The 24,685-nt window shown below is 38.8% G+C and overlaps 2 protein-coding genes across 3 annotated transcripts; both read right to left on the reverse strand.

The window, feature by feature from the left end:
- Positions 1-45: 45 nt before the first annotated feature.
- Positions 46-3,832, reverse strand: LOC106177124 (monocarboxylate transporter 13-like). The gene is made up of 6 exons (XM_013559812.2): positions 3,531-3,832; positions 2,950-3,045; positions 2,422-2,565; positions 1,250-1,993; positions 782-832; positions 46-529 (listed from the first exon to the last, which is right to left on the reverse strand). The coding sequence occupies exons 1-6, from the start codon at positions 3,778-3,780 to the stop codon at positions 348-350; spliced, it is 1,467 nt and encodes a 488-aa protein (XP_013415266.2). The 5' UTR covers positions 3,781-3,832; the 3' UTR covers positions 46-347.
- Positions 3,833-7,441: 3,609 nt separating this feature from the next.
- LOC106177119 (paired box protein Pax-3-B) lies at positions 7,442-23,666 on the reverse strand. 2 transcript variants are annotated; one of them, XM_013559807.2, is made up of 9 exons: positions 22,595-23,666; positions 15,391-15,556; positions 14,634-14,771; positions 13,862-14,055; positions 9,554-9,735; positions 9,190-9,349; positions 8,662-8,759; positions 8,331-8,478; positions 7,442-8,103 (listed from the first exon to the last, which is right to left on the reverse strand). In XM_013559807.2, exons 1-9 carry the CDS (start codon positions 22,653-22,655, stop codon positions 7,955-7,957), a joined length of 1,296 nt encoding a protein of 431 aa, XP_013415261.2. In that variant the 5' UTR covers positions 22,656-23,666; the 3' UTR covers positions 7,442-7,954. The 2 variants fall into 2 exon arrangements, with proteins under 2 accessions (XP_013415261.2, XP_086851722.1); XM_086995596.1 differs by having other exon boundaries at positions 13,862-14,058; positions 22,595-23,665.
- Positions 23,667-24,685: the final 1,019 nt, after the last annotated feature.

Genomic DNA, 24,685 nt, shown 5'->3' on the forward strand with positions numbered 1-24,685 from the left:
AACCATTTACGTAGAATGAACAAAATAACCATTAATCTAAGGAAATATGTGACAAACATACGATATACGTTTATTTCATAAATATCATTATTCAAGTTATATGTTATCGATTAATTTCACTGAAGGCATATGCGCTGAAACTATCTTACTCCCAGCCGTTGCTTGGACATAGAACTAGTCATATTTGACGTCTTTATGGTCACCTCCGGGCTACCAGTGAACACATTACTCATAGACTGACAGCTGCCCTGTGGAAACACGTCTGCCAGACCGACGGCTTAAGGCATCCGTTGTTTGTTCCAGACACAAAAGCTTTCTTACGTTACTTGATTTTCATAATAACCAATTCATAGAGAATTTCTAAAATCAACATTCTCAGAGGAGCCAATGGGTTCACTCGGGCAATAATTGGCGCGGCCAGAAGTCACGTGATCCAGTTTGCCTACTTCTGCCATTTTCTCTGTGGAATTCCTGCCAGATGAAAGCTTCAACGCAAACATGACGACAGTATTGACCAGGAGGCAACCGCCTATATGGAAAAAAATGCACGTGGTTGTTTAAGAATTATCCATTTGCCATACGTTTTTTCACTTAATGTTTAAGAATAATTTTTAAAAAGTAATGAGCATTCTCGCAATGTGTGAGTTGAAAGAGAACCCCTGCACTTGACTCAGTGGTCTTACCAGCAATCTACACGCCTGCTGCATATTTAACATGCCTGTATATATAGACTGAAAAATATCATTATTATTATTATTATTATTATTATTATTATTAGTACCTGCAAATTGCACGCCTGATGCATAGGACCCTGTCAAGGAATACACCCAACCTGAAAAACAATAACAAAAAACATAAATAAATAAAAAGCGAAAACGGGGGCATTGCATTCAATTGACGCTGATGTTTTACCTGATATATAAGATACTGCATAGATATACATGTAAAATCGATTCTCTTTTTTCAAATGAGAGGAAGCGAAATAAGTTATTTGTTACAGAAAAAAGCGAACCCCTAAATGTGCCTATTATTCAGATGTCTAAAGACGGGAACAAATAATTGTAGGTCGGGCATTCACCTTTCCACTTATAATTACGCGAATGCGCGGTTAACTCATTTCCGCTGGTCGTAGTGTCATGCCTCTTTCTGTGTTCCGGAAAAAGGCAGGAAACCACGGCAAGCGGAAAAGGATTAACCGCGCATTATATGTGGCACAGTGAACATCCGCGGGTGTCACGTGAATTGATACCTCCAATGAAAGGTCCTAGGAGTAATCCGACACCTGACCCAGACTGGAAGAGTGCCAGTGCTGTCCCCTGGTGTTTGGACTCCACACACTCTAACGTCATGGCTGCAAATCCGGCGAAATAAGGAGTGGTGTAGGTGCCGAAAATCAAAACAAATATCACTTGTCCAGAAAAATCGGTCATAAAAATCGGAGATATGATCATTATGACCCCAACTAGCGTTTGTGAAATGCTGAAAACAGTCCACATGTCAACATCCGGATGATTCATGGCTGCTCCAAAGAGAGGCCGTAGGAAAAGACCTGTAAATCCTATGAGAGAAAGAAGCAATGAAACTTTGTGAACGGACGTTCCTGAGGACACTGCATAAGCGGGAAGGTGGAACAGTAATAACCCAAGAACCACATTCATCAACGCAGCGTTCAGCATTATAAGTAAGAGAGACACGTTCTTCAGCACCGTTAAGTCGAACAGGGCACCAGTTTTAAGTTTCTTATGAAGGTGCTCTTTTTTGTGAGGCCGCAGTAAAGCTGCCACTACCAACAGGTGTAAACTGATAGCAGACAGTAACAACATGGCTCCACGCCAGGTGTATTCATCCACAAAATAGTGTGTAAGTGGAGCGACGACCACCTGTCCGACGCTGGACCCCACCTGAATAAAGGCCATGGCGAATGGTCGTCTCTCCTGGAAGTAGTAGGCCACACTGACCTGGACGGCAAGGTAACTGATAATCAGGCCAGCACCTGGGGAGAGGGCGTTCAATGGATTAGATGTGGTGATATGACGTATATATGACGTATATATTAGGAATGTTTAGTAGTAATTACGTTCCGTTTTGCAAAATTGCCCGAAAGGCTATAAGAATGGCGCAAGTTTTCATCTTTGAAGCAACAGGGAAGAGAGAGAGAAAGAGAGAGCTAAACGGATTTGAATTGTTAACTATAAACAATTTCTTGTGGTACATGTGCATATGAATTTTACCAGATGTCACGAACACATTTTGCAAGGTATAAACTAATCATTCATTCGGATTTCCAGTTTTATTCAGTACTTTTATCTAAAGGCTAATTTGCGACACAACCATGTTGCAAAAAAAAAAAAAAAAAAAAAAAAAACGCATTGCAGCTATGTAATTTGGTCATATGTGTTCGTAAATGAGATAAAGGAATACCTGTAACTATGCCGAACGAGGCTATGAGGAACGCACAGCTTTTGGCAAAGAAGCTTGCGCCAAGTCCAGCTGCAGTGAACACAGCGCCTAGAGCACATGTCTGACGACAACCCAGCTTGTCACATAATATGGAAGCGATAAATCCTGAAAGATATGTTCGACATCTCAGCAAACAGAACGTTTTATAATGTGACCATATAGTGACCATAACATTTTTTTCCTGATTATATAGAAGTTTAAGTAACGTTGTAATAACATGTAATAAATGTGTTTGTTGGGATGCCTGCCATTCTCTCAAGTTTCCAAACAGTTAACATGTATGTGCCAATCTACCAACTCGTGATCCTCTCGTATTAATTGCCTTTTTTTACAATTAATGCAGTTTAGATGTCGTAAATATGGTTTATTTTAGCCTTAGAATGCCACTCAATAACAAAACTCGTATTTAACTACAACGGTACATTAATGAAGATGATACGTTAAATACGGAATCGTCACTTGTAAAGAAAAAAACTTTTTGTTACATACCGGATACAATGCAGTTGCCCAACAGTACCGAACCCACCAGTGACGTCATGACTTCTCCCTCACCGAAAGCTTCTAACAACGGTAAATACAGTACACCTATTTTGGAAAAGAATGAATTTGTCCCTCTGAAGATAGGTAAAATAATGCATACATATGATATAATATGTAAAACATTAAAATTCTGGTCCTTACTTGTTGGACGTAATTGCACGCACACGGTATGTTGTAGCAGCAGAGTCCTCTTCCCCGGGAATGTCATGGCCGAATGGCTGTTTTATTAATTTTGCAGAGATATACGGGCTATTATACATAGACCTTGAATAAAAATATAAAAAAATAACTATTTTCTCTTCAAAATGAGAAATTAAGTGTATTATCCGTCCAGGGTTACCTTTAACCATCCCCCGACCAACTCTCAGTTGTTGTACGCTATTTTGGTTCGAATGGTATTGAGTATCCAATCGTCACTTGTTCTCATGCACAGAACGTCTGCCCCTCCACATCCGTGATGCTTCCCCTTGAAATGCAGGCGTATCTACGAACGACATATGTAAAAACCTATGATGCCCCTTGGCACTTACCGCAGCTAAAAGAATAACCATTCACAATGAAAGGCGCCAGTGCCCCCGCTACCATGACAACCCAAGACCATCCACTGTCCACGTGATCACACAGAATCAATCCCGTCAGCTCATTCTTTAGGGACGGCTCTGCGAGGTTCTCTTCAGCTTGCTCCTCGCGAGGTAGAGAAACAAGTGAGGTCCCCAGCATCAAATTTGGAAGGCTGACGCTTAAGTAGCCTCTCGATCTGTTGTTGGACTTCTGCGTCATTTTTTCTTTCGTGCCTTTGGACAACTCACCATCAAGCTAAGGAATGCTTGCAAGTATAATAATAATAATAATAATAATAATAATTTATTGTCATATTTATACAAATATAAAATGAAAGTTGGTATGATCTGTCGATAAAATGTGATACAGTGGAATTATTAAAATACATTTTGTTCATTAAAAATACGTACTGCTGATGGATAAAAACTATTCTTAGTGCGCGTGGAGGTTGCTTTTAATGACCGCAGTCGGCTTGTTGACATATGCATAAGTAGGCTATTCGCTGGGTGACCAGGGTCACTCGTGATTGACTTTACTTTCTTGAGCACTCGTCTCGTATACAAACATTCAATAGACGGCAGGTCCCTACCTACAATGCGCCTGGCAGTTTTTACTACGCGGTTGAGGCGATTCTTGTCCTCTACTGTAGCACTACTGTACCAGACGGTGAAAGATTGTGTTAGCACACTCTCAATCACAGCCCGGTAAAACTTTGCCAGCAGTTCTTGGTTGACATAGAATGACCTCAATCGTCGTAGAAAGTAGAGTCTTTGCTGAGCTTTGCGGACAATATCATCTATGTTAATGTGCCATTTAAGATCATCAGATATATGTATGCCAAGAAATTTGAAATGTCTGACTATTTCAACCTCAGAACCATTCAGCGTAAGATGGCTAATTTCTGTTGGGTTTTTCCTAAAATCTACAATAATTTCTTTTGTCTTTTTAACGTTAAGCTCGAGGTCGTTTTCAGAGCACCATGAAACAAGGGCCGAAACTTGATTTCGATAGTCAGACTCGGAAGTGCTAATAAGGCCAGCGCAGGTGGTATCATCCGCAAACTTAACAATCAAGCAATCAGGATACGAAGCCACACAGTCGGATGTAAACAGAGAATATAAGAGAGGCGAAATGACGCAGCCCTGAGGCGTGCCAGTATTTATCTCTATAGTCTTGGAAAAGTTATTGCCGACTCTGACCTGTTGTGTACGATTAATTAAGAAATTTAAAATCCAATTACTTAGTGATTTACTAAAATGGAGAGAGTTAATAAGTTTTTCGTGAAGTTTAAAAGGCGATATCGTGTTAAAAGCAGAACTATAGTCAATAAAAAGTAACCTTGCATAGTTAGGGATTTTACGATCCAAAAAAGTAAGAACATTATGTAGAGTAATAGCAACAGCATCTTCCGTCGACCTGTTTTTTCTATATGCAAATTGAAAAGGGTCGAAGGACGTCGGTAATTTTGATTTCACATGTTGCATAACAAATTTCTCAAGCACTTTCATAACAATGGAAGTTAGAGCTACAGGCCTAAAGTCATTAAGACAGGTAACAGGCGTGCGCTTTGGAACAGGTATTATCACAGATTGTTTAAATATTTTTGGCACATAGCTAGAGCGTAAAGACCAATTGTAGATGTTGCACAGTACACCAGAGAGCTCATCGGCACATAATTTCAGCAACCAATGTAGATCAATGTAGTTGTTGACGATACTTGAAAAAGGAAACGGAAAAACATATGAATCTCTCCCTCTCTTCATCTCTCTCTTGCACACACACACACACACACACACACACACACACTCTCTCTCTCTCTCTCTCTCTCCCTTAACGCATTCTCTGGACTCAAGAGATAAAGGTTCAATAGATTTTAAAAGCGCTTTAACCCCCCCCCCCCCCCCCCCCCCGCCCCCCAACCCCTACCGCAAAGAGGCGTCACGCTTCAAACAGGTTCGTTTTCTGTCAAGGGAATTCTCTCTGGCCAAAACGACAGCAGAAATCTATTCATAGTATGGGCTCACATACAGACTTGAATGTATCATAAAAACCGGTTAGGTTAATCTTTAGTGTATCTAGTGTCAGCACAGCGGTGTAGGTCAACTACTGTCATCTGTACTCTTGTGTTTGGAAAAGCTAAATGTCAGTGATTTGAACAGTGGATCGTAACCAGAGTTCACCTTTATGTTTACGATTATCAGGTCACACGAACAACTGTTACAGAATGCTATCAGTTGCGTCCTCATTAAGTAAACAGCATCCAGATAAATCGAGACGAGGTTGATGTTGGCTTGCATACTGCAGGGCCATGAGTACGGCCGTATTCACAAGGGACATAAGAACAGAACTGAACAGAATTAGTAAGTCTCACCTGTACCACGGTCGTAGATTATTTACGTGTACTTTTCTCCAACGAGACTGCAGGAAAGTGCCATGAATGAATTTGAGTCATATTCATGCATATCTACTGAAAATTCAATATGTGGCGCTGGTAGAGAGTAATCTGTGCTAGTGTAAATGGCACAGCTCTCGGTCAAATGCATATCACTTACTTCTATCCTCTCTACCTTCAACATACATTCACAACATGTGCGTCAGTGACCTGGCCATGCGCTATGATAACCTACCATTGGGGTTCATGGCCCTCTGTAGTCTCAACCATACCACGACCATGACACTGCTGCACGCGTGTGATCTGCATGCATACGGCTCATAATCATATGGAAAGCAAATGCACCTTTTGAAATGCAGACAGTCCTGGCCGATTGCTTGCACCTGAAACTGAAGAACGCCGTGCGTTTGCTCTATGAAAAAACTGGCTACCGCGTTAACAGATTTAGACATTCGCGTTAGACCACCTGAGGTCATGGTCCACAACGCAATGCCGACGCAGAAAAGAAACCACTGCTTGATGCAGCAGGTAAAAATGCGTATACATGTAGCTCATACCGCCACGCACTGGGTAATCTACCGTCTATACCCACAGCCCCCTTATCGCTTGTTTTTTTATATTGACAGGAAAATGTAGTACTCGTTGGGAAAAGAGCCAAGACGTACTATTACCGTAGCCAGGAGTTGTCTTCTAGTGTCTGAAAAGACTTTACTCCAGAACATACTACACTATATATTAAAAACAAAATATAAATATAAAGAGATATAAGAATATAAAGAGTTAAGTAAGATACCTGAGCCAGATGCTGGGTGAATGAGCTATTTTATCATGTCTGCGATCTTTCATGGGAACTGACGGCGTTTAACCCTGATGCTGGTAACCACGTGACCGCACATGAACCGTTTTCAGAGGCTTTGTTTGTCGAGCGCGACTCAGTCCTAACATATTGATGAGGACGTTAGATGTATCAAGGAATTCAAGCGATCGTGGTATACATAACCCTTTAAATGGGTACTTTGGGGTATGAGGGACCCATCCTTTCCGTTAATATCTCGCTAACGCAGTTACTGTGGCTATAGGGGCCTATATATACACTGTATATATGTGTGTGTGTGTGTGTGTGTGTGTGTGTGTGTGTGTGTGATAAAAAGAAATAAAAACAGCAGTTATTTTACCCCTACCGGCATGTCAGTCATATGCATGAGGGGCGGGTGGGTCGCATAATACCCATCTATTGACCCGGTCTCCTGGTTTTGTCTACGCATCTCCACACGAAAGGCCCTTCTTATATCATTTCGTATTTCTTAACCGTGTTAATAAAATGCTGGTAAAGAGTCATATCCTACTTACTTGTATTTCAGAGAGAATCGAGGTGTCCGCTTGTTTCGCGCTTTTTGTCTTTCACCAACGTTAAGATAAGTTATTAAATCATAGGCCACAGGTGGCAGTTTTGTCAACAGTCTCAATCTTTGAATTATAAAAAAAAGGTCATGAGTTTATGAATTTATTTTGCATTTTGCCCTTTAACATGTCTTTAGATACATTTTTCTCTATCCCATTACATAAAAAATATCTTGTTGCTGAGTATTGCGGTATGTTGAATCTTCAAATCTACATAATTAATCAAGCGTTTATGTACCGGATATTTTACCGGCATCTTTGACTGGCACGATGCAAGGAATGTCGTAAATGTACTTGTAGCACGCCAAACATAATCAGTCAATGTATCTCGTTTACTTGATATTTATATGTTCACCGTGATATTCACCATAATATTACGTTGCTGCATGGGCAACAGTTGATGTCAGTATGATACATAAATAGATAAGTGTTCATAACTGCTATCAAAAGTCATTCCTTTCATTAGAACATCACGATTTTTTCCCCATTGATAGACCTTTTAATTTTAAAAGCGTGAATGGTTTGCGGTCGGTTCAGCAATATATTCCCCTAAGGAGAAAATTGTTCTTAGTCAAACTTTTTCCTTTACTTGGGTGATCGTCAAGGTGAAATGTTTTCGATTTCCGTTTTCTTTTCCGATGTACATGTATGCAGAGATACAATGGCGGCGGCATGTTCCCGTGACCTCATACGAAGCTTTGCGAGACTCTCGTCAGCTGACGCTCTAATCCCAGGTGAAGTGGATGGCACTGAATGAAAATCATACAGTATATACAGTTTCATTTAAATGTATTTCCCTCACCATGCTTCGTACTTTATAGATGTATCTTAGTACATATGTACGTGTAAAATGGTTTTCATTTTAAAACTTATCATCTTTATTTGTATGCAACTTTCGCCGCGCGTATGATCTACCTAGGAGCCCATTAGTTCTTAAGGCAAATCACACAAACACCACATCATTTATATAAAGTACCTGCTAAACTTAATGGCGGCTTTGCTTCCGGTGGGACCTGCGCAGTAACTTGGTGTGGGAGTAGAAAACTGTGATTGGTCGGAAGTAATGCCCATGTTGTCACGGGCTGGGCATGCGCAGTCGAGATGTGCTGTATGGACACTGATGTCTGCAATGATAAAAATTCTAGTGAACACTAGTGACATACGATGAAAAAAAAAACAGTACAATAAGTCAGTGGTAATGCCTTTTTTAAATGTTCAAAAACACTGTGATGAACAACAGTACACGAAATGACGTTTCGCTAAACATATAACAAACATGAACTTAGTAAGAATTTTCGGTGATTAACCTGTGGCAAAAGCCCCGGATGAATGACGTCCGTCTTGATCCGTTGGGGCAGTGAGGCGGCACCAGTAGTGGAGACTGTGTGTCCCCAGAACGGTCGGTCTGAAATACAGACCAAGACAGTATACATGTAGTGTTTGAATAAGTGAGCTCAATGTGTTGATCTCACATATAAACGTCTTGAAGGAAAGATTTCATATGTAGCGTATCATATACCTGCATGTACAGATCGGAAAATCCAGCGTTTCTGGTGCCTGACAAAAATTTATACACGCCATTTACTTGCCAGATGCCCCACCCCATGTGTCGAATTATACACCCACCTGTCAGATGCCCCGCCCCATATGTCAGATGCCCCGCCTCATACATGACGCCAAGTGCTCCACCCACCTGTCAGATGCCCTGCCTCAAGTGTCAGCTGCTTCAACCACCTGTCAGATGTCCCGCCCTTGTGTCATTTGCTCCACCCATCTGCCAGATGCCCCACCCCATGTGTCAGAGTCCCACCTTATACGCCAAAAGCTCAACCTACCTGTCAGATGCCCCGCCCCATGTGTCAGGTGCAGCCCAGCCGGGTCGTGTAGAATGTACGGTGCCGCCATGGGGGTCAAAGGGTAAATCCCGCTGTACGCCGCCAGCTGAGTAGCTCCGATCTGTTTCCGCCATCTTGCGCGTCTGTTGCTGAACCAGACCTGAAAAATGAAGATAAAAAGCAATGTAGAAGCTGTCATCATCAGATACCCACTGTCAGCCCTCAAAACATACTGTACGGTGTATCCATAAGACCAAACTCGTGTGACTGTTTTGAAAGTGCTTTCGATTAATTTCTCACATTTATTCTACAGTAATTTCCGAGCACAATTTCTACAACAATTCAGGGGCGATGTGACAATCACCTGTACCCTGGCCTCTGTTAGCCGGGCTCTCTGTGCCAGCTCCTCTCGAGTGTAGATGTCCGGATAGTGCGTCCGCTCGAACGCTTTCTCCAGTATCTCCAGCTGTTCCCCGGTAAACGTGGTCCTGCTGCGTCTCTGCTTGCGCTTCAGTTGGATACCGGGCTCCGAGTCGCAGTCAGAATCTGAGGAGAGAAGTTACTCCGTATGAAAATTGTTATCAAATCATATAGAAAAATGATTGACGGATCTCTCCGTTTTTTTAACATACTACGACTACATTGCTTGCGCTGCTTTTTTAAAAGTAAAACTATGTATGGAGCTATAAGAAATTGGAATTGCTAGTAACGTTTAACGTGTACACTTGAAAATAAACAATAACTATGCATAACAAACAAATGCACAGCATATTAGTAGTACCGAAGTATTGATGTTGGAAAGCAAAAGACATCGTGTTTCTATGCCTGAGGTGGATGTTATTGCTTATGTAAACACGAGTGACTTCCATACCCCTCCAGTGTAATGCTTGCAAATATATATATATTTTAAAATTCATTTCCCTTTGCCCTAACCTATTCGAAATCTTCAATCGTAGCAGGGAAGCGTGTGGGCGCGTAGATTGCTGTTGTTGAGATCAAACAGAAATGTGTTAGCAAATCTTCGCTAAAGCAATCTCAGCCGGGTGAAGAGGTGCTGGCCATGAAACTGTATAACCTCAGAGATGCATGCGCAAGACATGGTGCATATCATCACGTTTTCAGCTTGACAGATTTACGTTGGAATGAAGAAAAATAAACCTTTACTATTTAGTGTAATTAGAGACCGCAATGATTTCTGCATCCTCTTCGCATTATCCCAAAATGATTCTGTGGCAATGAAAGACTGCATTTCTAATTTTGGTTCGTGAAAACCTGGTCTGATGCTTGCCACAGTATCAGATCCAAGTGTCCGTTGCAAAGACCACATCAATGAACTAAGACTGAGATAAACATCAATATATCTGCAGCAATCAACAGAGGGAAGAATACACACGATCTTCCCTGTAGGCAGATACCTCAGTCTTGTTTTCAACTGAAGGACGTGCAGGCAGTGAGTGCTTTTTCTCTCCGTGTTATTTTGAAGTACTTGAACGCAGGTTTTAGATAAGCATTTATATTAAAATGAGGAAGAAAGACGATCAAACATCAAACAGAATGACACAGCTAACGTTTTAACTCGGTGCGAGGCTCACAAAGGGGGTGTAGGCGGCGCGTTGTATCAATTTCAGGGTTTTACTTATAAAACCGGAAAAAAATTACCCACATTAAAGAAGATTTATGGCGTCCTCGGAACTCTAGCTCCTTGCAAGAATGGCTGATATCAGAAATTTCACAAATAACCATGCCTTGCCGTCCTAACCCGCTAATAAATCATTACCATGTACGTATTCACTGCGTGGATTCCAAATGTTAACAAACAAAAGTGACAAGCTCAAAAATGAAACTAGCAAAATTTTACACGAACAAATTGATGAATGACTTAATGAAAAAATGATGTGACACATTCCTTTCTCATCAACTATTAAACATACTATTTAAAAAAAGATCCATCATATTTTTGCATTAACGATACATATACGGTATTTTTTTTAAAAAGTCTAGAACTGAAAAATCTACGAAAATTTTCCCGTGGGCAGCCCCCAGCCACTGAGATCGGTGACTGTTTTAAAAGGCTTCTGGCATGAACTCCCTTTTATTCCGCATGAATGCAGGAGTCAGATCGACACAATAGGGAGGTCGAGAGCGTCAGCCGCGTTCGTGTGAGACCCGGCCGCCTTTTCTTCACCCTAACGACTGTTATTAAATTAAACTGTATAATTTGCCATATTAATTGAATTTAAATTTGACGCGATATGTTACTCACGTCGCGCGGGGTCCTTTTTTCTTTGGGGAGAAACGGAGGAAAAGAGTGTTAAATAAAGGCGGTTAGACTATTGAGATCAGAAATGAAAAAATCTGATTTATGTTGTAAGATATATGCTTATGATTCCAAAAAAACCTACTTAAATTTTGGCATTTTTATTCGGGAGATCATTTAATAAAACAATTATTCTCATTAAATGCACGTTTGTTGAGTGGATTAAAGCCCTTCTCCGCGTCTCAGACGGGGCAACACGCGCTGACGACCAGGTGTGCCTGGCACAATACGATGATGAGAAAACCTTTGAGAGAAGATCTGATGTTGAAGGGGGAATAAAGTTCGTATCGAATAGGCCTGTTTTACTGCCGTTTGATGACTAAAGTTTATTATGCCGAATAAGCTGCATTTATTTCTAAAGGGAGGAAATATGTGTGGGTTTAGCTCTAGGACACTGTGTCCTATACATGTGGCATTTACTAAATAACATTTGAAAATTTTGAATGTTTTATAAAAACTTATTTCTTTGAAATCGTGTCAAAAAATAACCATGCCTTCTGCTGGCTATAATTCAACATTTGTTTACAGACCACGGTTCCCATAATCTCTCCATAGTTTTTTATTTCTTTTATAAATTTAAAGATTTATTTTACCCATCGCGAAAGATCCCTGTCATGTAGCTTATTCATAGTTTGTCATTTCAAGAAGACTCTAAGGGGGAATGGGAAATATTTTAACGCATTTTATGCTAAGATGTAAACCGGCGTTACAACTACCAGTGTCGCTGGGCCGTTCTCTTTTACAAATCTTCCCGTATAATGTGCAACGTAATTTAATCATTTATAACGAAACGAATAAAATTTCACCCCTGAGATATGTATCAGGCCCATGCCGCGGAGCCAGCAGGACTCGAGGAACATTATCGTCGACGGAATTTCCATAATTTGTTCTTGAATTTTCCTAATTTTTACAGCGTCCCTAACATTACGTCTAATATTACAACGTAACATAACTTTGTAATCAGAATTTCCATAATGACCTTCCAATTTTTCAGCGTTTCAAAGCCAACGCATAAATCGTCTGCTCCTAGAACAAAGCGGTAAATTTCAAAATGGTGAGATTGGCTCTTGATCAGGAAATCCGGGGTCTCACATCACCGTCACATGAATTTTACACGAGTCGCTTTTTTATCAAAAGGGCAATAAATTAATGAATCTTTCTGGTCTTAGATCGTCATTCGAACGCGCTGAAGCGTGCTGAGATTCAATTATACCCACTGAAAGAACATCCCCCTTTTTGCTGACTAGGAGGTAAAAGTGGCTGTAGCGTTTGCATTTTAACCGTACATTAAACTCCAATAGCTATATTATACGGCCAGATATCAAATTTCCTTTGATCTTTTCCCTGGTTTTATCTCTGCTCTTACCGCGAATTTTGTTTGCCAAACCTCACGTGAAAAATTGTGACGAAAAAGTTTCGATGAGACCCACTGACTTTTAAGGAATCTTTTCTTCAATCCTTGTTTTGTTGTGCAGACGTTGTGGCTTATTAAGCCGGTGTGAACAATGGCGGAGGAGAGCGTTTCTTGTGATCGTCTGCCTGTTGTATTACTCATCACTGAAGGGGTTCTAATTGAAGGTTTTTTTATCGGGAAACCAATCCGGTTGTCACACCGTGCAAATCCGAAGGGCCCCTGTTTTTGTCCAATTTTAGAAGTAAACCGTGTGGGACTCAGGGGCTAAAAAGTAACGCAAGTTCTCATATACTGTAAATGTATCTATACCAATATAATTGGGCAAGTTTATTTTTTAGAAATATCTGCAAGTTTAGTCGTTTAACTACGGGTATTAAATTAGGACTTCAAATTTGTGCAATATTCTTCAAAGATTCTGAAAGACCAACAGGAAAATGACCCGTTTAATTGTACATGTTGATGTAGGCAATGAAGCCGAAAGAGCGGAGAAGGTTGAGTGTAAAATCTTTACTACTTTTGATTATATTTTAGTCGAAAAACTTGCTGTCTATCTGTCCTTATGAGCAACTAGTGTAAAAAATAAACAAGTGCAGCTTACATGTATAATCTAGAAGAACTTGCCGAATGACTATAAGGGCGTTCAGCCGAATTTAAAGGGGCGATAGACCAAAACTTACATGAATTATCGAGAAGAAATAAACCTACTTACATTCTCAATATTAGCAGCTGTTAGTTTGCCTTACAATAAAACAGCAGTGAGAAACCCAAGTCAAGTGAAAAAAAAAGATAAATGAAAATAAACGTCTTTGTATCTCAACCGTGATCATCACCTGCTGCTAAATAAAACTGATGAAAACCGATTCCGGTTGCGGTGGCTAATTTATTTAAATTTGACAACAAACCCACATGCTCTCTGTCATTGTATAGATATATCAAATCACCTCCACTTTCCTTCCCCTCTGCAACTGTGTCTGTATCATCAACTCTTTCGTCATCTCTTACATTGTCACCCTCGTCACCAACATCATCATCATCATCTTCCTCATCATCACCTTTACGCTGCGCGCGCAGCACGCGACTTATGGAGCTGACGCTCGGCGCCGTGTTTCTATCGCAGATCCCTTCCCTGAGGAGTCTACTGGAATTAAACCATATCTTAGTGCATGGGTGTGGTTGTCAGAGAATGCAAGTATTTCTCCTAAATTGAGGCTATTTACCTTGCTATTCTATGATGAAGATGCTCTGGTAGACATCGAAATATTGGAGGCAAAAAATTTCAATATTTAGCTGTTGATTTTAAGAAAAGCACTTAATTCACATGGGTATGGCTGACTGTGGACAGCAGCACATCCAGACCTATTTCAAACAATTTCACTAAAAAAAAAAAAAAAAAAAAAAAAAAAAAAAAAAAAAAAAAAAAAAAATTTCAATGTCGGATGCTTAAACTTTACAATTTTTTTTTCTTTTTTCTTTTCTTTCTTTTTTTTTTTTTGAGAGGAGATAATTGGGCTTGGGGGCGGTTTCCAACCGTCTCCCGTTTTCACATCTCCATATGTATGGATGAATCTGTAAACTTGAGAGGATAGTTCGGCGAAAGTAATTTCATGTAGGCTATGCACAGATTTCAGCGTCTGCAAATACTATACTAGAAGACACTGACCAAAATATTATATTGGTTTATATTAATTTTTATTTCCCCCTCATATGCCCCACCTGTCCCGTATCTCCCAGCTGAAGATTCCTGGGTTCTCCCTCTTGTACTGCTCTATCCTGGACTCGACTTCAGGGGTCGCCACTCTCGGCTTAGAACCACCGATCATCCCGGGCCGGATACTGCCGGTTTCTTGGTACCTAGGAGCAACGTTGGGGAATTCAGACTTAGTGATCAAAGACTACAAGCATTTTATGTATAATTTAGGTTAAACTCCTATTGTTTACGGTTACTGTTCTATTGGTAATAACAAGTTAGTCCATAGAACTACAAATTTTCAGCACTGTCGTGTCTGCAACTCTGGAGTAAATGCTGTATGATAAATGACACCTTGAGCGTATCATTTTCAAACAAAAAGAAAAAAAAAAGATTTTTCAAACTACTATATTTATTTCGTTCGCAGCTTGCTCAGTGAGCAAACGAGAAAACACTCTGTTCATTTCAGTGCATCCTGGGTAGGTAGATATGACGCCATCCATTAAATGTGACGTCATACTTACGTTATTAACTTTAAATGTGCCTTCTTTGCAGAAAGAATCAGAAGTGTGACAGTTACATCTACGGTTTTGCTGATGTTTTATCAAACTATAAGCGATACGTAAGCAGCCAGATTATCTGCTGCGAAATGACCGAATTTATGAGTGTGTGACGTCATGCTTAAGACGTGAGCGAAAGGACTACTTGGCTTTATATCAATATCGGTTCATTGCTATGTCTGTTCTCTTATTTATGTCTACAGCGACACTGTGCACTGCTTACCTCTGCAGTATCTTGCTAACGCATCCATGTGACACCCTTAACTGTCTGCTGATGACACACGGTCGGACGCCTTGGGAGGCCAGCTCCACGATCTTTAGACGAATGTGGTTGGGAAGAGGGCGACCGTTGATGAATACCCCTCCTAGCTGGTTCACGCGCCCTTGACCTGGAACATAATAATCGAGGGCAAAATTATTCCATGGTCTCTTAACTAGAGAAAATCATAACTCGTTAAGTCGTTTCTTCCGGGTATTTGGCGGTTCCCGCGTCATCTCCATTTTGGTAAACTCTGAGATAATATACACATAACTTTAATGCTCATTGAAGTCCTATAAACTTCACGTTTCCTCATTATACCTGGCACTATTTTTTCTTTGTGTGGAAATCCAGAAATATTCGAATTCAACCTTGGCAACTGAAAATCTCTGTATCCCCCATAAAGGATCTCGACTGCCTCCTTGGACATGTTCTTAATGCACTCTCTATACAAAAATAATTACACGGCCAGATAGATTCAAATTTAAACTAATTCTGACTCATTACACACTCTGGCTTTTGTGTTGTCTATTTGAAGAATTAAAAAATAATGTCACAGTCGATGTTTAATTGGTTAAAATAAGTAATGGTTTTATCAAAAATATTTAGGATTTCACATGAGCTGCCTCAACATTTATCTCTGCTCCCTCTGTCGAACGGGTCTTGAAATCTTGCTATTCAGACGCTAGTTTGACTTTCACACTGATGTTTTGGCGAAGTTAAAAAAATGCTTGTACATACCATGTACTTTTTATATGATTAAAAATAAATATATGTATATTTAGAAATATTTGAAACGGAAGGCACAATTTACGAATGGGATCCTAAATGAGTCGCCGTCCGAAACGTTGTTATATCATGTATATATTTTTTCAGTTGAAGCAGTTTTCAACAAACCATAAGAATGAATAAACTTTCAATGATCCGTTTGACGCGGTATTTTCTGTGCTTGGATATTGAGTTTGGTATTCAAAATATTTATTACTGAGAAGAGAATTTTTGAAGAAAATCCTGTAACTACCTTCTAAAAGACTTAATTCCAATGAATAAGATATACGACAAGCTCCATGTTTCAAAAAAAAAAAAAAAAAAAAAAAAAAAAAAATTCTTAGAAATCCATAATTTATATTTGAAGTCTCTTTTTGTTATGTTTAACATAAGAATTATATTTTACATTAGTGCGGAATTTTCTGATATATTTATGTTACACATGCGAAAGTCAATAAAATTGAGTTCAAGGCAAACATAAATCGAAAACGTACACGTTTACTAATGTGTCTCCGGGAATACAAAACATTTCAAATGATAGCAGATAAGGGAATATCAATTTTTTTTGCCGCATTCTGGAGATATTTTTCAGATTTATAACATAACATTTTTACTGCTCATAAAGTTTGCCTTTGGTTGATGGCGAAGCACCATATTTAGTCCAGTGACATATCTATCTTATCAAACGCTCTGAACTCAAAACTTCTTGACAAGACGAAATAACACTGTGGATGAAACTTTACATGTAGAATAACAGATGTATATTTACTTACACAAAATGTATATTTTGAATCGTTGTGCCTTCCATCCCGAGGACGGTAAAAGTTTACAGTCAAAGACAATATACTGTAACACGCAACACACCCGTCTCAAGAACTACACTGTTAAAATCATATACACGTTCTTAAAAAAACGGCAGTACGACAATGACAATTTTATGCATCACAACGGTCCAACAGAAACTTCAATACAGCAAATTACGAGAGTCACAAAAAAAAAAAAAAAAAAAAAAAAAAAAAAAATCAGCACAATTTAATTTGCTTCATATTTTATATAATTTATTTAAACACAACCGCCAAATGTGTTTTTATATTTACTTCTATATGCTTTCCACGCACGTGGGGGACAGAAAGATTTATTGTTCACAGATATTTTATTACCGTGTTGTAGATACTCACATGAGGTTAATTAAATCGGCTGTACAGATGGACATGTTAAAATGATTAAATAAAATGAGTAGAGTTTAGTATTTACAATCGGTCTCAACAATGCACAGGGCTGATGCAGTTCACATTTGTTTCTTTACAAAAAATCTTAACTTTTAAATCTTGCACTGAAATAACCGTGGTACAAAAATCTTACATGAAAATTACTGAATAGTTAAGACTATGTTCTCTGTCAAATTTATTTTAAATTTATTTTCGAACAAATTTATTTTTATTTTGCATTTTAGGAAAAGATACTATGTTACATTTTTATTTTTTTTTGTTTTATGAAAGGCATCCAATGATTTAGATGTTAACATTGAACTACTATATGTAGCTTTGTTTAAATGTATTTTCCCTTAAAATGTTTAATTCAAACCGCTATTAGTTAAAACCAATGAAAATATCTAGCTCTTTAATATATTTCGGTGACAATTTATTTTCGGCAAAGTCTTTTTCTATTTATGTTCTCTTTTTGTTGTCAACTTTTTATGTGTTCTCAACGCCTTCCTTCCCCAGTGACTGATCACTGAATTTTTGACAATATCTTATAGTAACGATCAATTTTCTCTTTAATAATAATAATTTTGTTCTTTGATTTTTTGGAAATATGTTTCCTTGGATTCACGCGGTCCCTTAGCTCACTGATGTGGACGCCGCCTCTAAAAACACACGCATCGCCCCATCTGCAGCTGCGCTACTTAAGGTTCCATCGAAAAAGAACAATCATCCTCCGCCAGCGTTGTAAATCAACTACCACTTTAAGGTCTGGGCAGCAATAAAACGAGCTGTATTTAATAACGGTATCAAAATCAAATCTCACCATTATAATACCGTTAATAAATGTGCCTTCACCGAGCGGAAGACCCTTAAAGAACACACGAACCAAAGGAGTAATCGGATCCCTTCATTAGACGCTGTCGTTCCTTCTTTAACTGTGTAACGGCCAGGCTATATACATGATAAATCGTCTTTTAAATTCAATTATCAAGCTTTGCTTCGCAGGTGATTCGCTCAACTCTGCTTGTAATACGATGTTATGACAATAAACGAACATCTGTGAGATCAGACCCCCCGCGGGGCCTTACTTGGGTAAGTTTTGTCTCAGTTTTAGATACGGGCTTGGAGCAGCGGTTTGATCCTGAAAATAAATGAATTTGGATTGATCCATGAAAATATATTTTTTATTCAATTTAGCTTCATGTTGTGTTGTACAGGCTGTGAAAATAATGATGGCAGGTCTGATCACTTATGATTTATGTTCTACGTTTTTTTTTAATTTGAGAAATAAATAATTGTCATATGTCGGTAATGCTTGACTGTTAGTGCATGGTTAAAGTTTCTGGTTTAATACCGCCTTTCTACTTGCTGTATTCAAAACTGAGGAGCAGAATCTACAGCTACAGTGTTACTTGTTAACAAGGTTAGGTTCACCGTTAACGTACTGTAGGCTCACCTGGTCAATGGCGTTTTTTTTGTATGTCAGGTTCCTGCCGCACATCCAACGTTATTAAGCCTTCACTGGCTTACTTTTTCCTCATTATCCACTTTGGCATATTATTGTGATAAATTCTTCATGTGTTCAGATTCATTTGATTATCATTTGGTAGTAAGAAAAGAACATTTTTCTTAAGTAGAAGGTCAAGATTTTTAGAGTTATTCTCACTTCTTTACGTAGTCGCTAAGAAAAGGATTTGATAACAATATTGAATGTCAACGGATTTTATTTTGTATCCACGACCAATTATATATTTATTTTATTTAATGTAATTTTTATTAGATACTTTTACTTTTCTACTTGATTATCAATTAATATTGCGTCTCCCGTCCTTCTCACACCGCAACTTCATACAAATAAACTACAATTCATGTCAGGTGCGCGAGCTCATTGTGCCGATTTTCATAACGGTTGTCCTCCACTGCTGTTACACGGTCTGATGTCACAATATTGGTGACGTTTTTCTACATCACCTCTTTATAATTAATAATATATTTTAATACCTAAAAGTATTAAATACCTTAATATTTAAATAATTGAAATTTTGATACAGCGTGTTTTTAATCCTCTTATATTCAATTTTTATTGCCTTCTCTTTGCGTTTTTTCACATAAACAATCGAGTAATAAATCAGGGACGATAAATTGAAGCAGAAACGGGAATTGAATAGATAACTAAACACACAGATAAATACATAGAATGAAATAAACATGGAATTTCAGGTTGCAGAACGAGATATGTTTACGCATGCCATTGCCTTCGATCCTAACCAAAATTGAATAAAACGAAATAACAGGTGTACTGATATGGTAGTTTTAAATTCTTTATCCCACAAGTTCGCTACTTTTCACTCCCCAAGATCAAAAATAGAAAAGGATTCAATTTTGATAAAAAAAAGGTGGATGATCCTATACATGGAGAAAATGTGCTTACTGTTGATTGCGACGTGGTAAAGCATAACCTATTGTATGCAAAACATGACAGAGAAACCGAAAATTAAGGCTTGTCTGATAACCCATGGGGAAACACTATAAAAATTCCAATTTCACGCCGAAAACAAGGATCACGGTAAGCGAAACGTTCAGCATGTAGCATGTAATGCATTACGAAGGCCCTGAAATTCAAACCCGTCGAATTAAACGAAACAGAAGTGGCACGGGTGTAGAATATCCGCACTCTATACAGCTGTGCTCTCCTCCGCTCACTCAAATTGATTCGAGGCATGAAAATTGCAATTATGGCAAAATGGATAAGTTACGTCGCTGATTTCACCCGCCATTGTTGTCAGCTTCCACATCAAAAAGGCCGCCGCGAGGAGGTCCGCAGAGGGAATCGTGCCCTTCAATTTTAATTTATTTTGCATCGGGTTGGGTTCCTATCTTCGGGGGGATAAGCACCAGTGTGCTCTTTACAGAGCGTGCACTTGTAAGGAAATGAGTCCCGTTTCTATACACGCTGTCTCTTTCTCTGCTACCCGGCAAACAGATATCAACATATAAACCACTACACCTTGTGCACGATTTCAATTACGTGCTCGTGGAGAAAAAAAAATCATAATTTGATACAAGCTGTATCTCATACTTACATGACATAAACAACCGAACTGGGACTTAAATTGAGAATTGAACATTGGCAAAATCAAGCCCAAGGATCACAAACAAATTTCCCAGTTAATTATATATAAACTAAGTGGTGAAGTATGCTACCACATAAGCTCTCTGTACTTCCACCACGTTGTTTGACCCCGCGCGCTATCTATTTACACTAGCAAAGAAAACAGCCAGATTCCTGATACAAACTATGCCAAAGTCCTATTAAACCGATATAAACAAATTAGAAGAAGTGCCAAAAGCTGAAACAGTTTACAGAGCTGTCGCATTCAGTAGAGATCTCCTCTAAGCAGTTCACGTTACAGGTGTATACTTCGATTAACCCCGGCTTTGAAATTAAACGTATCATTAATCCCGTGACATTCACACGCCTATAATTACATGCCTAATAATACCAATTCCCTCAACACGACGTCGTATCGTACACCGCACTCTCTTAGCAGACACATAGCGGGAATTCTCACTTTTTTGTCCTCGTTTTTATAGTTATTTTAAAATTTACAGCATAGTGGCTATGAAATAGATGATGTCATTTCTGGCTTGGTCTGATTAGGAAGAAAGGTGCATATCGACACCCTCCTCCAAAGAAAATGTCTACTATACAATAAAACCTTAACTCTCTTGTGAAATGTTTGACGTTTATATTTAGTGTTGAGTCGCTAGCCTAAGCTGTCTTCGCCTTATTTCGAACTATGGAAATTGTTACGCAAGATATTTCCCTGTAATTTTTAATTGAACGCTACATGTACAGTTCCAAGATATATAACTCGTATTAATTTATGTACATGAAACAGTACATTTTTAGGAAAATTTCAACCGATTTCGTCCGTTAAAAAAAGGCCTCCGGCGTTACGTTAAGTTTTGCTCTCCTAGGTCATTGTTATCATGAAAAAAAGAAGAAAAAAAAAAGAAAAGAAAGAAAAAAGAGACCCGCATTCCCTATAAAATAACACTTAATTTATATATTTTAAACAGTACGTTATCTCCGTTTTTTGGTCTAAACCTATTGGTTATTCAACTGAAAAAGGTACTTTTTTGTGAAAGTTAGTAAATGAGCGCTTACTCATTTTTATTATTTAAGCAAAGTTTATCCACTGTGTAGAATTGAAGTAGATAATCAAATTATGAATAAAATTGTTAAATGAATAAATAAATAAATTACTGAAAACTACACAAGTAAATAAATGTGTTTAACGAACCTTTCACAGCTGTTTGCACCTCGTTATAAAATGTATCCTTAAGCATGTACCGTGGTGACTCAAATAAAGTGCTGAATATCAGAATATTAATTTAGGAATAAATTCACTGACAACTTTCTAAGAAGAGAGAGTTTAAGATGTATTAGATGTTTGTAAAGTTATCTATCTTTTATATATCAAATTGATTTTTTTGTATAAATAAAAAGACAAAAAATATTTCGTCTATGAGATATTATATTTCTTACCCACATAATATAAGGCGTTCGGTAAGATATTTATCTTAGACATTCAAGTAATCTGTGATCGATACATTTTAAAAGCTGCTACAATGAAACAATAAACAATAACAACAAAAATAATACATACAGAGATAAGGCAATATTTAAATGCCCGTTCCAATATCGCGCCATAATATTTCTGTAACGCTAATGGGGCTTTAATTTTTATTGAATTTTATGCATGAAATAATTTAGTTTTTTTACCCGTCGCACAGTTTCTGTTAAATCATTGCTTGTTCAATCTGTATGTGTTGCATTTGAAATGTACCATTTAAAAACGAGCCTGCCAATCATATGGTCGAACACCTCATTAACGGCACAACAACACGAGGATATAACGAGATGTAAAACTACAACACTACTTGAATAATTCACACATTTCTGTTTACTTGGCATCGTTGAACAACAGCTCATAGAATAACATGTAGTAGTAAAGTATTTAAAAAATCAGCGCGTAACATTACTGAGTTGATCAAAATTATAACTGCGGCACCTACTTACCGGTTCAACAGTAAAACAAATGTCTTAAGCAAATATAGTAAAATTGGAGATAAAATGTATTAATAAAAAAATCAAAATAGAAGAAAATGAAAGAAGCGCTCGGGCTTACCTTCTATTGGGAATCCTGGAATAAACGGGGAGATTCCCAGCGGAAAGATAGGACTCAACATTTCGCGTCTGCCGTGGTCAAGGTTTGTCTTTATAATTACGTGTGACTTCCTAAGTCGTATCCGTACACAGAGGCGAAAAAGGCAGGGGATCGGGAAGATCCTCACCCTCTCTCAGAACGTCTGTTTGGCAGGTTCAAAGAAGTTGAGAAGAAAAAATTATGAAAGTTAACCTGTCATTTGTTAAAACGCGAGAGTCAACCTTCACAGCATACGTCGCTGCCGAGTCCAGAGTTGGAAAGAGGGGAAAACGGCCCTCCTCGCCCTCGAGATGCAATGATCGAAAAAAAAGAAATCGCCACCTATTTGATTGGCTCGCACACCTGTGAGTTACAGCAGTACAATAAATCCCCGATCAGCTTTTTATGAGGCCAGGGTCCCAACTCCGGCCTTCGTCTTTTCACCGCGGGTTCAAATTCCCTCCACAGCGGGAATTCAACCCTGTGTGATAATGCAGTTAATCGTCAAGGGATCAGAATTTCACGAGCATGTCGCATCGGGCGGCGCCTTTGATCTCTTAGGTGTGCAGTCATTGGTCATCAAGGTCACGTGATTCCATCAAACCCGGCATTCAAGCCATGAGGATGACAAAAAAGAAACTTTGATTGTTCGGATTGTTCAGGCTTCTCCTTTTATTTTTTATTTTCTTATTTTGTCAAAGTTGATGGAACAGTAATGAGCAAAGTAATTTGTAAAATTGTCACAAAGAACGCTCAAAAGATCCCGTTCAGTCTTCATGAAATTAAATGCATGGGATTAGCCATACGTTAAATGGGGAATGATGCAGCTTACTATATGAAAGGCGCGTTCACACGGTTCACAAACGAGTTCGATATAGGTACTGTCTGTGGTTGGTGAATCAGTGGCTGTATCTGGCGACCAACTTTTAGTGATTTCTATGAACTTCAGTTGTCCTCAGAAAACACTATCTCATATGTATTGTTCAATATCTTCTTAGGGGCCCTCAATGTCTCTGAACAGACAGATCGAATGTGTTTTAGCCATCTGATTACTTTTTTAAACATTTCCTAGATCTACCTGGCTTGTATAGTAGTCCGATTCAATACAGTTTTGTTTGCTATCACGAGAATCACCAAAAAACACTGATCTAATGTTACATGATATTAGATTTAACCTTCAGTATCCGAGATCAGAAATCCGTACCATACGAGTAGAGCTTAATGCGTAGTATTAGCACTCCTAGGGATCCGGACTTGATCCAGCGTCAGCATAACGGACCCCGTCCCCAAGGTCAATTAACATAAGTCAAGACTGATGGTTTGATCACAGTTTGTTAAAATATGTACATAGTTTATTACAGCAGAACTTGACGGAGGCTCTAATACGATCTGAACAGAGGAATGTAGACAGAACTCTACATGAATTTATATAAGAACCCGTAGCATTATAAACAGGCAACAGACAAAGGGGGATTGCAATTAACAGACGTTTGAATTCTTGACATCGTGCTGAACTCAATGAAGCCCATGAAATTCATCTTAACTCTGGGAAAAACTGAACAACATCAATCGTGGAGGGAGTGAACGCAACCCTCGGAGCCGAGAGTCGCAGGCAGTGGTGTAGTTTCACCCCTGATTTCTCCCAATGTAATCTCCACTTATCTCCCCCTCTCCCATATCCATTGTTTGATACCTTCTTAAGTGGCCCTTAATGAAATGTTTTGTGAAAAGGGACAAAATGCGAGCGATATGATTAAACCCTCGTTTTATACAGTCAGGGCGGCGGTGAATTTTTCAAAGGACTAAAAAGGCTGAAATCTATTTCAATGCTCAGTTTTTATTGATAAAAACTCATGAGGGGGCTCCATTGTTGCTGTCGTCTGCTCGGGTTACAGCGGGGAAGCTTATTGGGGAATGAGAGAATAAATGAAGGTACACTGAAGAATTTGGCGCAACCTCCTCCCCTCTGTACGTGGGCTGTCTCTGACTTAGGTCCATAAGGTATTTTTATTACTAAAGAACGTAAAAATAATAAGCAATTGACTCTAGCCAACGTAACGTCTACATTGTCAC

This window comes from Lingula anatina, chromosome 9 (assembly GCF_051362555.1).
Source record: "Lingula anatina isolate TDL-2025a chromosome 9, LinAna3.0, whole genome shotgun sequence".
Taxonomy (NCBI): domain Eukaryota; kingdom Metazoa; phylum Brachiopoda; class Lingulata; order Lingulida; family Lingulidae; genus Lingula; species Lingula anatina.

Coding starts and splice junctions, on each gene's coding strand:
- LOC106177119 (XM_086995596.1), bottom strand. CDS start 22,655: ATGTTGAGTCCTATCTTTCCGCTGGGAATCTCCCCGTTTATTCCAGGA. Junction 15,557..22,594: donor TCCAGGATTCCCAATAGAAG/GTAAGCCCGAGC, acceptor ATTATGTTCCAG/GTCAAGGGCGCGTGAACCAG. Junction 8,760..9,189: donor TGGGGCGGGGCATCTGACAG/GTAGGTTGAGCT, acceptor TCTGTATTTCAG/ACCGACCGTTCTGGGGACAC.
- LOC106177124 (XM_013559812.2), bottom strand. CDS start 3,780: ATGACGCAGAAGTCCAACAACAGATCGAGAGGCTACTTAAGCGTCAGC. Junction 3,046..3,530: donor TGGTTATTCTTTTAGCTGCG/GTAAGTGCCAAG, acceptor TTTCCAAAATAG/GTGTACTGTATTTACCGTTG. Junction 1,994..2,421: donor CTCGTTCGGCATAGTTACAG/GTATTCCTTTAT, acceptor CCCTCTCCCCAG/GTGCTGGCCTGATTATCAGT.